A 14,667-nucleotide genomic window follows, 5' to 3' on the forward strand; every position below is an offset into this window, starting at 1 on the left:
CCCTCTCTGACTCATTCTCCCTCTTAACTTTCTCCCCTCTCACTTCCTTCTGTGCCCCATTCTCCCTCTTGAAGCTCCTTTTGCTTCCCCCCAGGGGCCATCCTTCTTCCTACCCCTCATCATGAAGCAATGGGGCATAATGGATGCAGGATTGGGCTTTAGGTCAGGGAAACCCAAGTTCAAATTCGACCTTAGACACTAGCTGTGTGACCTAGATCAAAGCATTCATCTCTCTCGGATCCTTCTCTGTAAAATGAAAGGGGTACATTGGACTCAGTGACCTCTAAGGTCCCTTCCAGTTCTATAACCCTGATGCTATGACCTCCCTCCTCCTTACCCTCCCCTGTTCCCCTTAGCACTATGATCTACCTTGCTTTCCCTTGGACTCTTCAACTTCCTCTCTAGAATGATGTGATAACATACATGAAAGGATTGAAAAAGTAAAAGTACAAATAAGTACAGTACAAAGTTAAGGTGACATTATCATTACCATTTATTATTATTATCCTATCAATTTTTCTCCATGATCTTATCATTCCTGATTTGATAATTTCTTAGATCCATCTCTGTTGTAAATTTTTCTGACTTCGGTTTCTGTGGTGTCATGGAAAATTGGAGATTAGTAGAAGCAAGTAGTAATAGTCATTGGCCCTCAATTAAAGATCTCTATTCCCATTTCACTACTGTGCCTGAGAACACCAAAGCTAGTCAGAAGACATAGGTTAGTTTCTCGTTTCTGCTACTTGTTAGCTGCGTGACCTTGGTTGAATCACTTGATATCTCTGAGGCTTAGTTCGTTCATCTATAAAGTGAGGATTCATAATGCCTGATCTACCTAGCTAATAGGGTAAAATATTTTGACGATATAAAGAACAAGTTATTATCATCACAAACCAGTTATTGCCTCAGCAATATTAAACTATTAATCTTTAATCTCTTCTTTTAGCCTTGTTGGGTTGGGCCTGGTTGAATCTAAAAAATACCGGATAATTATTGACTAAGTTTCACTTCAGTGCAGGCAGGTGGCATAGTAGTCAGGCAGAAAGCATCTTCCTGAGTTCAAATCTGGCCTGAAAACACTTACTAGCTGTGTGACCCTGGGCAAGTCACTTAACCCTTTTTGCCTCAGTTTCCTCATCTGTAAAATGAGCTGGAGAAGGAAATGGCAAACCACTCCAGTATCTTTGCCAAGAAAACCCTGAGTGGGGTCATAAAGAGTTGGACACAATTGAGAAATAAGTTTTACTACTTATGAATCAATGTTTCAAGCAAAGAACCGAGATGAAATCCTGCTTAGTCTCAAGAGTAGACTTTGCTTCCTCAAAATTCCAGGGTTTAATGTCCAATGTGTGAATAACTTTTTTTTATCTTAAAATCACAATTGCACTGAAAGGAAGGTAAGCTCAGTTGGACCAATTTATGATTTAATATTCACATAATTTATCATTGATGATGAAAGGCTAGGATGTCAGCCACCTAGAAATTTTTCATATTCACCGTTAATAGGAGCTTTGAATGAAATCTAACATAATCAATTTTAATTAATCTCTATATTTAAAAATCTTAAAAAAACAGTGGCTAAACAATCTGATCTAATGTATACATTCATAAACATATAAACATTCAGAAAAAATAAACCAAGACTTCTTTACTTTGACCTTTAAAATTTTTTTCTATTTGCAAAATACTTCCAGAGCCAAGACACTGAGTCTGAAAAATATGAAAGAATTGGAAAATAAAGTGAAGACAGAAGTCGAGGGTGTAAGTTTACCTTTCTAATTTTTGTTCCACAATTGCCTTGTATTTTGTGTTAGGTCTTGATAGTTTTATTAGGGCTATAGGAGAATTGTAAGAAGCTGATAAAGGATTTTTTTTAAAAAAAGTTTTTACCATTGTTGTTTGTTGTGAACTAGCAGCACTGTACATATAACTACCATATGTGCAGTTTGTATATAGTTTTAACACAATCAATCAGTTGAACAAAGAAGAACTTCCTTTTATCTGGTGATCAATCCCAACTGTCATTAAACAAGACCATATTGGAGAAAAGAAGAGCTACTGTTCACAGGGGAACCATGGTCAGAATTAACATAAGTATTTCTTTCCATTGCCAAGCGGCCTCAAATTCTCTAAGCAAATCTCTAACCCTGATCTGAAATGGAGAGGAGGGAAGACGAGTTGGGGAAAGACAGGAGAAAATTGGGAATAGGTAGGTAGAAACCTGAAGAGGACTCTTGTGTTTACCTACTGTTTTTCCCAAGTGAATGAGATAACAGTGGCAGTGATGGTGGTAGTGATGATGATGGTCCCTAACATTCCTATAGTATTTTAAAATCTGCAAAGTACTTTACATGCATTATCTCATTTGACCCTCATAACAACCTGGGAGGTCAATATTATCATTATCCTAATTTTGTAAATAAATAAACTGAGGAGCAGAGGAGTTTAGTGACTCATACAGATTCATACAGCAAGTAAATCTCTCAGGTAAAAACTGAACCTACCACTTTTTAGTCATGAAGCATTTTCTTCACAGTGCCATGGTGTTATTTGGACCTCTGTCATGTGATTGACTTTTGACAGGTTCAGCATTTCTTATAAGAGAATAGCCCATAATTCTTCAATCTTGCCCACCTGTAGACATGTCTAAAATCCATGTTTTCAATTTTTACCTTCTTGTTCATAGGGGTAAGTAATCCAGGTTGGGGTAGGGTTAGGGTAGGAATGTTAATTTGTGTATTTGCCATTTTTTTAACTGAGCTTATTTTGAACCTGTCCTACAAATATTTTGTTAACTTTTTTCCTTGTTATTTTTCAAATTCATTTGTCTCTCTATTTCTAGTTCCTGTTGGAACTGAAAAAACTGGCCCGTTGCCTGAAAAACTGTTTTCAGGGTATTTCCAAATTAGCTGGAAGTAGTAAGCCTTAGGAATCCTCCTGAGAAATCTTGTACTTTTGAAAAAAGATGATTAAACTCAAGGGGTCCCAATAATTTATGAGCAATCATTGATCAACAACCATTTATTCAGCATCTACTCTATGCTACACATTGTGCTAGCCTCTGGAGATACAAAAATGAAGCTGTTCATATCTTTAAGGACTTTAAATTACATCTGGGGAGATACTTGTGCACATGTAAGTGTACATAAAACATATAGAAAATAAATTTTGTAATTTCAGGAGAGGTAGACACTAGCATTGGGTGAGGAAACAGGAGAGTTTTTATGCAGGAGATGGTATATTTGATCTGAGTTTTGATGGAAACTAGGGATTCTGAGGAGCAGAGGTGAGGAGGAAGTGCCTTCCAGGCACAGGAGACAGCCAGTGCAAACGCAAGGAGATGGGAGACGGGTGAAACAAATAGAAAGAAAGCCAATGTAGCTGGACCAAAGTAATGCGTAAAGTAATGAGTAGTGCATAAAAAAGTCTGGAAAAATCAATAAAGTCAACTCACAAGGGGTTTAAAATGTCACCCAGAGGAATTTATATTTGATCCTAGAGGTAATACAGAGTTTATTGAGTAGAGAATAGCATCAAATGTCTGTCCACTTATTAGAGCCACTCTGAGCTCTGAGCTGTTGATGGTTGGTCAGTCTCTAATTTGCCACTGGTGCTGCCTTTCTTTGCTTTTCTATACCATTCTTTTCTTTCTTTACTTTTTTTTTTCCAATGTGAATTTAGTACCTCATGAAATGTCCCAGAGTGCCTGTCTTGGAGCCTGAAGTTCTCCTCGCTGCAGGTACGGTCCTGAGAGCCAGCTTTGGCATTCTCAGCCTCACCATGACATGGGACATTGGGTAGAGGCACCGTTCTCTGCTCAGAAATCACTATCCACAAGATGATTCCTGTGCCAAAGGCACAGGGAGTGCAGGTCAGTAAGCCGCTCAGCCGAAGAGCACTCATCGAGCACTTGCTCTGTGCTAGGCGCTAGACTAAGCACCAGCCAGGAAGATAACCAGGGCAATTTGTCAGAATAGAGAGGACAAACGTCTTTCTCCTCACACTTCACTAGGTTTCCTCTGTTACCAAAACATGAACTCTAAAATGCTCCAGATAAAGACCTCGATTATTCCAAGATAAGGCAGTTCAGACCCATGTAATAATAGCTATAACACCAACAATACCAGCAACTGATTGTAGCCCTGGAAAGTTTCCTCGGTCTTCCACGTACATTCTGTCATTCAAGGCTCATAACAACCCTGTGAGGCAGGCATCTTATCCCTGTTTCACAATTGCAGAGTAGCTATTTTAGCAAGCCACTCAGTACCATTGCTTTTTTCTTTCTGATCCCAAGAAAGTTAATATTTATCATCAGAAACAGGGATGATGCAGGTCCAGGGCAGGGCTGGGAGTGGTAAACAAACCAAAAATCAAATGGGAATCATTGGCTCAACTCCTCAGATTAATTCCCTTCTTCTATCATGTTCAGTTCCTGTTTCATCACTCTTTAATCCTCAGCCACCTATTAAATCTGTGATGAGAAGCTAATTTTATGTAGATTAGGAATGGGGAAAGATAGTATAGTCACAACTAGTTTTCTGAAAAAAATTTACCCCAGACTTTTAAGGATCTGTGTTGTGGTAGTATCAAAGCTGGAAGGGACCTTGGAGATCAACCAGTTTTACCTCTAAAGCTGAGGAAACTAGACCTTAGGGAAGTTAAGTAACTTGCCCAGAGTCACAAAGCTAGTTTAGGGGATGAGGTAGGATTTGAAACCAAGTCTTCCTGAAAAAGTTTAGCGTAGGTCCACTCTACCAGAATGCTTATGTAATATAGGAATCTCTTCTACTGATGCAGATCACAAGCCTTCCATGTCTTAGAACTGTGGTTCTCAAACATTTTGTCTCTCAAAAATTGAGAAAGGATTCCCCCTCTCCCCCAAAGGACTTTTGTTTAGGTAGGTTAAATCTACTTACATTGATCATATTAGAAATTTTAATGTCTCAAGTTTATTGGGCATATGAAGCAGTTAGTGACGCTGTAGATAAAGTTCTGGTACTGGAGTCAGCAAGACCTGAATCCAAATCTGGCTTCAGATACTAAGAGCTACCTGATCCCAGACAAGTTATTTTGCCTCTGTTTGCCTCAATTTCCTTGACTGTAAAATGGGGATAATAACATCACCTACCTCTCAGTGTTGTTGTAGGGATAAAATGAGAATGTATTTGTAAAGCTCTTAGCACAGTGTCTGACACATAGTAGGCACTGTATGAGTATTTTTTCCTTCCCTTATTATGAAAATATTTTTGACCTCATGGATCCACTAAAACATCTCAGGGACCCCAGGGATGAAAACCCAGACCACACTTTGGAAACTGCTGCCTTAACAGATAAGGTCCATTATGTTACTGGGGCTGAAGAGATTTTTCATCTAGAGTGACATACACTTCTGCTAGCAGTCACCTCCAAATTCAGCTAGTTTTCTCCTTAGAAAATGGACATCAAGCTGCCCGCAGTAACACAGGGTGGTAATGCCTGTAGACAGCGAGACTGAGGATGGCAGATTTGAACTCCGGAGTTCTGAGCTCAGTTATTTGAGCTAGGCTCGGCATAAATATAGGGGAGACTCCCCAGGAGTAGAAGTTCATCAGATAAGAGTTTGAAAGGGGAAGAATAAAAATATCTGGATATGATTTGTAAGATAGCCAAACTCTATCAAACTGTCCTATTTGCTTTTTCCTATGTACAAAATACCATCTGCAACCTTTGCATCATTTTTGCATAGATTTTTCCTCATGCCAGTATAGCAGGGACAATCATAGGAATCCCTGTTTTGTTCGCTTGGAGCACAAGCCAATGAACCGGACTCTTGTATTTGACCTTTGCCAAGGATCAAGTGCTTTGCCGGGGTGACATATAACTCCTAATTGATTCCCACGGGACAGGGAGCATGTTGAAGCTAATAGCCCACTGACAGTTGGGAAAAGGGACTTTTCTGAATCAGAAGGAGATACTCTAGCCTGAGTATAAAGGTATAGAAACAACCCACCCTCACTCTTTTGGGGCCCTTCTATTGGTATACATGGTTTCTCTTTCTCCCTCCTCCTCCTCCTTATTTCTGCCTTTTGGAATCAGTACCTCCAGTCAAAACTCAGCTTAAGTTTTGTCTCCTACATGAGGTATTTTCTGATTCTCCTAGTGGTTAGCATTTCACCCACCATAAGCTCTATTACTTTGTGTCTAATGTCTATATACAGTTATCTCTTCCACCTTGCAGGGGTTAGGGGCAGGGCACCCCGCACAATCTGGAAAATCCATCTGTGTAAAAATTTTTGGCCGTCCCTTCATACCAGAGAAGTCTGAATTACTATGGTATTAAAAAAGTAAATATGTTGATATTATAAAATACTATACATATATTTTATGCATTTCTAAGTTTCTAAACTTTTTCTGTGTCATCTGCTGGCCTTTACAGACACAAAACTCTTCCCAAAATTCCCATTTAATTTCTCATGCTGACCTGTGGTATATCAAAACCACAGTGGAGAAAGTCACGATGTGGGAGAGATAACTGCATATTTGCTGTTAATGTATATGCATAAATGTAATTTTTCTCCCAGTATATTACTGTTTTAATTTTTGCCTGTGTATACTCAGGGCCTTGCACTTAATAAATAGTTTTGAACTGAATTGAAGTAGGCCCAATACAGGCAAACACTCCTTAAATATAGCCTTTCCAAACTCAGGAAATATGTTCCCACCAGTTAAAACCACACCATAATGATCCTTTCTTTTCCAGATTAGCTTTAAAATCTGTTCTAAAGAAAGCTGGTTTCATTCTTCTCATAGGCTCAACCTAAAACAACAGGTTAGCATGCTCACATGGTCTTAATAATGGATGATTTAGAGTAATCTTGGCTAGTTTAGAATTTTATGATGATTGAATGTGGCATGTCCAGGGGCTTATTCTTTTGTGGTCTGCTTATGACTTAACTTCAGTTGAAGTTATTTTTGTAGCTTAAAGCTTGGTCTCGACCTGCTATATAGAGACAATCTAATGATTTACTGAAGTTTAAGCAGACTCTTTTAAAGTCTGAACCAGAGAGAAAGATTTAGAAGAGATCCTAGACATTTTCTAGTTCTGCTCCTTTGTTTTGCTAATGAGGAAAATTAGTACTGGAGAATGTAAGTTACTTGAACAATGTCATGTAAGCAGCAACCTTATTAGCTTCCTTAGGGCATAAGATCATTTTTTTTGTCATTCTGTTTGCTTATCTTCATCTCCATGTATCCATTGCATAGCCTATTTTGAGGTAGCACCTGGGTATTAAGAAGCCATTTTTTTTTAAAGCAATGAGGATGTAGAGTTTTACCTAAATTGCCATCTCCTCATGCCCTAGATGGGGCAACTAAATGGCAAAGTGAATAGAGTGCTGGGCCTAGAGTCAGGAAGATTCATCTTTATGAGTTCAAATCTGGCCTCAGATATGTACTAGCTGTGTGACCCTGGGCAAGTCACTTTACCTTGTTTGCCTCAGTTTCCTCATCTGTAAAATGATCTGGAGAAGGAAATGGCAAACAACTCCAGTATCTTTGCCAAGAAAACCCCAAATAAAGTCATGAAGAGTGAGACACAACTGAAAAAATGACTGAACAACATGTCTTGGATAAGTGGCTGTCAACTACTCATTTCAGGAGTAGCTCAGGAGTTTGTTTTCAATGGCATGCCCCAAGTTTCTGTCCCCCAAACCTTGGACAAAGTTGTAGTGCCCTCCTTCTTCCTTATCCACATACCACTCTCCTAGCCCCCTGCAGCCCCATTTTCTGATTCCTGGTGTGATAGGTGTGAGGTTGTACCTCAGACTTGTTTTAATTCGCATTTGTACAATTAGTAGTGATTTAAAACATTTTCTCATATGACTATAGATAGCTTTGATTCTTTCTTCTGAAAACTACCTGTTCACATCGTTTAACCATTTATCAACTGGGGAATGACTTGTTTTTACAAATTTGACCCAGTTCCTATATATTTGAGAAATGAGGTCTTTATCAGAGAAACTTGCTATAAAAATTTTCTCCAGTTTTCTGCTTTCCTTCTAATTTTGGCTGCATTGTTTTGTGCAAAAGCCTTTTAATTTAGTGAATCGGAATCATCCAATTTCCATTCTTTCCAAAAGAATGCTAACATACACCCTAGATATTAAAGATATTAAAGACCTCTAGTGGAGATTAATTAAAATATTCTGACCAGCATGTCTTATGGTACATCATCTCTCAAATAAGGAACTATGAAGAAAAAACAAATGACCCAGAAGCCTTCAGTCATGGCTTTGTATTTTCCTTAATCATAAAGATTAATTGTCAGTATTATTCAGTCTTGTTAAAGGAAGACATCATTTCTTGTCCCAAGTAATTGAATTCAGAACTCTGAATCTTTGCCTTTTCTTCCCCAAAAGGAAAATTTACAACTGGTGAAAATTATCTCAATAAACAATCCACTTGTTTTCCTGAATGCTAAGAAGTTTCATGCTGATTTAATGAATGCAATCCAGAAGGATAATGCCAATAACCAGACACCTGACGATATTAACAAGGTAGGATATGCTGTTCTATAATAGAAATTCAAATCAAAGGTCACCTGTCAGAGTATTGTAGATATTGTAAAAAATAGATATTCAGAGAAACCTCTAATAAAAACTAAAATGCTAGTATTCCTTGCTTTCTAACTTTTATTCATTTGTTCATTAATTCAACAAATTATGTTTTGGATGACAAGCATATTCAAGAACCTGTGCAGAGGACTTTGGGGGAATAGAATTTGAGTTCCTCAAAAGTAGTGATTGTTTCACTCTTTGTATTTATAGCCCCAGTTACCCATATAGTGCCTAGAATATAGTGGGTGCTTAATAAATGCTTTTTGATTGATAAAAGGAAGTTACTCAGGGGACATGAAGCTATCTTTAAATATTTAAAGGGCTGTGAGATTCAACATCTGTTTGTCTGTTCAGAAGGCAGAACTAGAAACAAAAGTTTAAGAGAGGCAAAATAGTCTTCTTGTAAGCAAAAATCTCCTAACAATTAGAGTCGTCCAAAAGGGGCAGAGGCTTCCTTGGAAAGCTCAGAGTGCCCCCTCAATGGAACTTTTCAAGAAGAGGCCAGATGACCATATGCTCTGTGTGTATGTGTGTGTATGTGTGTAGAAAGAGAGAGAGAGAGAATGGATTGTTGATCAGAGCTCTAAGGAAGCTTAGAAACCATCTAGTCTAATCCCATCATTTGAGAGGAAACTAAAATATGTCATAGTGGGGATTTCTCTTTGGGTATTGTTTATACTAGATAGCTGCTGAAGTCCCATCTAATCTTGTGGTTTCATGAGTTTATTGTTCTATAAAAGATGAATAAATCATTCTTATGTTGAAGTAATTTACAATCTAGTAACCAGCATAAGATATGTACAGATATCCTCTCCCCCTCCCCAAAAAAAACTATATGGCAAGGGAAAATGTGGTAAGAGAGGTATATGACTTTGATTATTATGATAGAGACAAATTTAGCTTCCCTTATCAACTCACAGATAATGTAACTGAAGCTAATGAAGTATCCATAAAGCTGAATTTTCATTTTAGTTTGAATGAAGCATCTTTCTTTGCACTTATATTAACTGAATCTTTAAGACCTAGCTCATCTCCCATTTTAGCATGGCCTATAGTGATTTCTCCTTCTGAGTATTTAGAGTACCACTCATATGGGCAGTGGGTATATAATGCTTTTCACTGTTAAATTGTTTACTATGTCTGTATTTTATCTCCCGGTTAGGTTACAAACTCCAAGAGGACAGGGGCTATGCCTATGTCTTGATGTTACCCACAACTGTTATTTCATATCCATGAGCTCCAAAACTCCTTTATCTTGTATATTTGTTTTATTTCATTCCACCTTTCTCCATTCCTTATAACCTCTGACCATGGTTGTGATGGCAAATATTTAGCAACTAGCTCTCCAAAAAGCACAAACACTTTTAAATTTAATCTTCATTATTAACATATTCTCAATTGCTTTCTTAAGTCTAGACGATCAACAAAACAATAAATTAAGCCCTGATTTGTAGTGCTTGCTGATTTCCAAGGTGTAAATACCTAAAATTTAAACTAAAAATTTCACATTTGGCTCTCCCAAGCCAGTAAGAGCTGGCTCCACCACATCTTTCCCCCTATCCCTATTATTTAGCTCCCTTTGACCATTTATTCCTCTACCCCTAGTTTCTTTCCTTGGCCCTCATGACTGGACTTGCCAATCAGTTCACTTCTAGGCTATTTAATTTTGTCAGATCCCTTGCTCCTTGTCCTACTGACAGTCATGCATTGTCAAACTCCAGTTTTATATTATTCCCATGATCAACTTTGCTCCTGTCCATAAAATTTTCAATGAAGCTAGAGAAAATCATGAATTGTACTGAATATAAGTGTATTCAGGTGGGCCCTTGCTGCAGCAAGGCAACTTAACTGACTTGTTATCCCCCTCACCAAAGCAGACATTCCAAATCTTTTTATCCCTCCTCAAAACTGCCATGGTGCCCAATTTCCTGACTTTTTTAGCCGAGGACTTAAGCTTCATATTTCACCAAAACAATTAAGGCTGTTTTCCAAGTACTCTCTCTTCTCTCCTCTTCCTCCTTATCTCATACCACTCAGAAGTCTTCCTCTATTGTCTTTTCCTTTACCCTCCTCTCTCATGAAGAGGTGGCCCTTCTCCCTGTAGAGGCAAACCACTCTATCTACACGATTGATCTCATTCCCTCCTATCTCCAGCATATTCTCCCACTGTTATTCCTGTTTTTTCCCATTAATCTCTCCCTATCTATTGGCCCCATCCCTGCTGCCTATAATTACATTACTCTCCCCAGTCTTTTTTTTTTTAGTCAAGAACAAAACCCCCAAAACACTAGTTATTGTTCAATATCAAACTTCTCCTTGGTTAAACTTCATGAGGAGATCATCTATACTGAGTGCTTCCAATTCCTTTCCTCTCACTTCTAAATTACTTTCAATCTGTTTTTTTTTTTATCTCATCATGTAACTAGCACGTCTTTCTCTGAAGTTATAAATGATCTCTTAATTGTTAAAAAACAGTGGCCTTTTCTCAATCCCTTTCCCTCCTGACCACTCTGAAGCCTTTGACATTGTCAATTACCCTTTCCTCCTGGACACTCTCTTCTTTAGGTTTTCTTTCCACTCTCTTTCCTGCTTCTCCTCCTACCTGTCTGACACTTTCTCAGTCTCTTTTGCTAAATCTTCATCCAGATCATGGTCACTAAACATGTGTGTCCAATAAAATTCTGTCTTGGGCCATCTTTTCTTTCCCTTCTATCCTCTCCTCCTGTACTTTTCCTTTATACTTGCTTGGTGATCCCAGCAATTAGCATGGTTCAGTTGTAAACTCTATGAAATCATTTGTGGGGATGCACATACACATATACCATATACATACATACATACATATATATATATATATAAGCATACATATGCATATATACATATATATTCACAAATTTTCATACACACGTATCTTGCTTGTTGATCTCGTCAATTAAGATGGTTCAGTTGTAATCTCTATGAAAATGATTTGTGGAGATATGTATCTATCTCATAGAGATTATATATATTACATATATATGTATGTGTGTATATATTTGTGTATATCAGCATATATGTATATGTGTGTGTCTATATTTGTGTGTGTATGTCTCTAGGTGGCACAGTGGATAGAACACTAGACTTAGACTCAAGAAGACTCATCTTCCTGAGTACAAATCTGGGCTTACTTACTAGCTGTGTGACCCTAGGCAAGTCACCTAACCCTATGTGCCTCAGTTTCCTCATCTGTAAAATGAGCTGGAGAAGGAAATGGCAAACCACTTCAGTATTTTTGCCAAGAGAGCCCCCAAATCTTCTGGGACCCAAGCTTGCAGAGTAAACAGTAAACCGCCATTACTTTCCCATATTCACCTCCAAACGACCATAAAAACAAATCCTGGAATGGCAGAACTAACAAAAAGATGGGATGAAACAATCTTTTAGCCCAAGAAGCCTGTAAGATCATCAGGAAAGGTCTGTCTCACTCGGGTCAAAGGGAAGTACAGTCCAGGAAAGGAATCATCCCAGGAAGCCAACAGCAAGCTGTGCCTCAGCAAACCAGTCGAAGATCTCGAGCCCTGCTGTGGTGGAGCAGGCAAACACTAACACCAAGACCCTTCATGTTTCTTGGCATGGCCAGAGGAGCAGGAAGACTGTAGCTCAGAGAACCGCCGTGTGCTTCAGCATAGCCCTGGACAAACAGGCAACCTCCAGCAGCCAGAGAGCCACATGCTTCAGTGTAGCCCCAGGGAAACACAGAAACACCCCACTGGCCTCAGCACTAGGACCCGGGCTATGCACCTGCAAGCTGCCAGAACCTTGTGCACCAGAAACGTGGATCCCCAGTGGGCCTCAGGGCAACATCATTGTAGCAGCAGGTAAGCAGCTAGGGTCCGCAATCCCTGGTACAAGAAGCCTGAGACAGTATCCTTTCCACCCTGGGGGCAGAGCTCAAAGTTAAAAGAAAGGAAAAAGGACAAAAAAGATGAGCAAAAAGCAGCAACAAGAAAAGAATCTGACCATAGAAAGTTACTATAGTGACAGAAAAGATCAAGACACAAACTCAGAATAGGACAACAATATCAAAACACCTATGAACAAAGCCCCAGAGAAAAAGGGGAAGTGGTCTCAAGCCCAGAAAGAACTCGTGGAAGAGCTCAAAAAGGAGCTTAAAAATCATATAAGAGGAAAAATTGGGAAAGAAATGAAAGCGATACAAGAGAATTATGAAAAAAGAACCAGCAGTTTAGAAAAAGAAAAGAACTGCTTAAAAAGTACAGTTGGCCAAATGAAAAAGGAAATACAAAGATCCACCTAGACAGAGGGTATGGGTATAAGGTAAATTTGAGGGAATGACATAAAAAAAATTAAGGGATGGGAAAAAGGGTTACACAGTGCAGAAGGAAGGGAGAGGTAGAATGGGATGAACTATTTCATGTGAAGAGGCAGGAAAAACCTATTGCAGGGGAGGGAAAGATGGGAGGGTCAGAGATGGGTATTACTGGAACCTTACTCTCATCAGTATTGGCTCAAAGAGGGAATAATGTACATAGTCAGTTGACTATAGAAATCTATCTTACCTGACAGGAAAGTAAGGGGAGGGGATTAAGTAAAGGGATGGGGAGTGACAGAAGAGAGGTCAGATTGGGGGAAGGTAGTAGACAGAAGCAAAACACTGTTGGGGAGAGAAAGGATGAGAAGAGAGAGAGGACAAACAGGAGGAAAAATAGGATGGAAGGAAATGCACAGTTAGTAATCAAAACTGTGAATGTGAATGGAATGAGCTGTCTCATAAAACAGAAGCAGATAGCAGAGTGGATCAAGAGCCAGAATCCTACAATATATTGTTTAGAAGAAACACCCTTGAAGTAGAGATACACACACACACACACACACACACACACACACACACACACCCTATGTTTCAGTTAAAGTGAAAAAAAAAAAAAAGCAGGGGTAGCAATCCTGATCTCAGACCAAGCAAAAGCAAAAATGCACCTAATTAAAAGATATAAGGAAAGAAACTACATCTTGCTAAAAGGTACCATAGACAATGAAGTAGTATCAATACTAAACATATATGCACCAAGTGGTATAGCATCCAAATTTGTAAAGGAGAAGTTCAGTGAGTTACAGGAAGAAATAGAAAAATGCAAGACACCGTAGTAAATAATCACAGTAACCTTGTATCTGATAGACTCAAAGACCCCAGCCTTTGGGATAAGACCTCACTATTTGACAAAAACTCCTGGGAAAATAGAAAACAATTGGGCACTTACTTGGTATAGACCAACATCTCACACCATATACCAAGATAAGGTCAGAATGGGTACATGATTTAGACATAAAGAGTGATACCATAAGTAGATTAGAAGAGCAAGGAATAGTCCACCTGTCAGATCAATGGAAAAGGGAAGAGCTTATGACCAAAAAAGAAATAGCATGACAAATGTAAAATACATAGTTTTGATTATATTAAATTAAAAAGCTTTTGCACAAACAAAACCAATGCAACCAAGATTAGAAGGAAAGCAGAGAGCTGGGAAACGATCTTTACAGCAAGTAGCTCTGGTACAAGGCCTCATTTCTCGAACTGAGTCAAATTTTCAAAAATACAGGCCATTCCCCAACTGATAAGTGATCAAAGGATATGAACAGGCAGTTTTCAGATGAAGAAATCAAAGCTATCTATAGACAAATGAAGAAGTGCTCTAAAGCACGTTTGATTAGAGAAATGAAAATTAAAACAGCCTTGAGGTATCACTTCACACCAGTCAGATTGACTAATATGACAAAAAAGGAAAATGATAAATGTTGGAGAGGAAGTGGGAAAATTGGGACACTAATGCACAGTTGGTGGAGTTGTGAACTGATCCAAACATTCTGGAGAGGAATTTGGAACTATACACAAAGGGCAACCAAACTGTTCATACCCTTTGATCCAGCAATACCCCTACTAGGTCTGTATCCCAAAGAGATCATTAAAAAGGGAAAAGGACTTACATGTGCAAAAATATTTATAGCAACCCTTTTTGTGATGGCAAAATATTGGAAACTGAGGTGTTGTCCATCAATTGAGGAATGGCTGAATAAG

General features: G+C 38.6%; 1 protein-coding gene across 1 annotated transcript in view; it reads left to right on the top strand.

The window, feature by feature from the left end:
• Window positions 1-14,667, top strand: part of SLC26A7 (solute carrier family 26 member 7) — a 200,047-nt gene that overhangs the window by 156,440 nt on the left and 28,940 nt on the right. Inside the window, exons 12-13 of the mRNA XM_020972903.2 lie at window positions 1,695-1,761; window positions 8,397-8,534. Coding sequence (XP_020828562.1) covers window positions 1,695-1,761; window positions 8,397-8,534 — 205 coding nt within the window. The remainder of the gene's footprint in view (window positions 1-1,694; window positions 1,762-8,396; window positions 8,535-14,667) is intronic.

Source organism: Phascolarctos cinereus, unplaced genomic scaffold (genome assembly GCF_003287225.1).
Source record: "Phascolarctos cinereus isolate Bilbo 61053 unplaced genomic scaffold, phaCin_HiC Scaffold_4;HRSCAF=312, whole genome shotgun sequence".
Lineage (NCBI taxonomy): Eukaryota > Metazoa > Chordata > Mammalia > Diprotodontia > Phascolarctidae > Phascolarctos > Phascolarctos cinereus.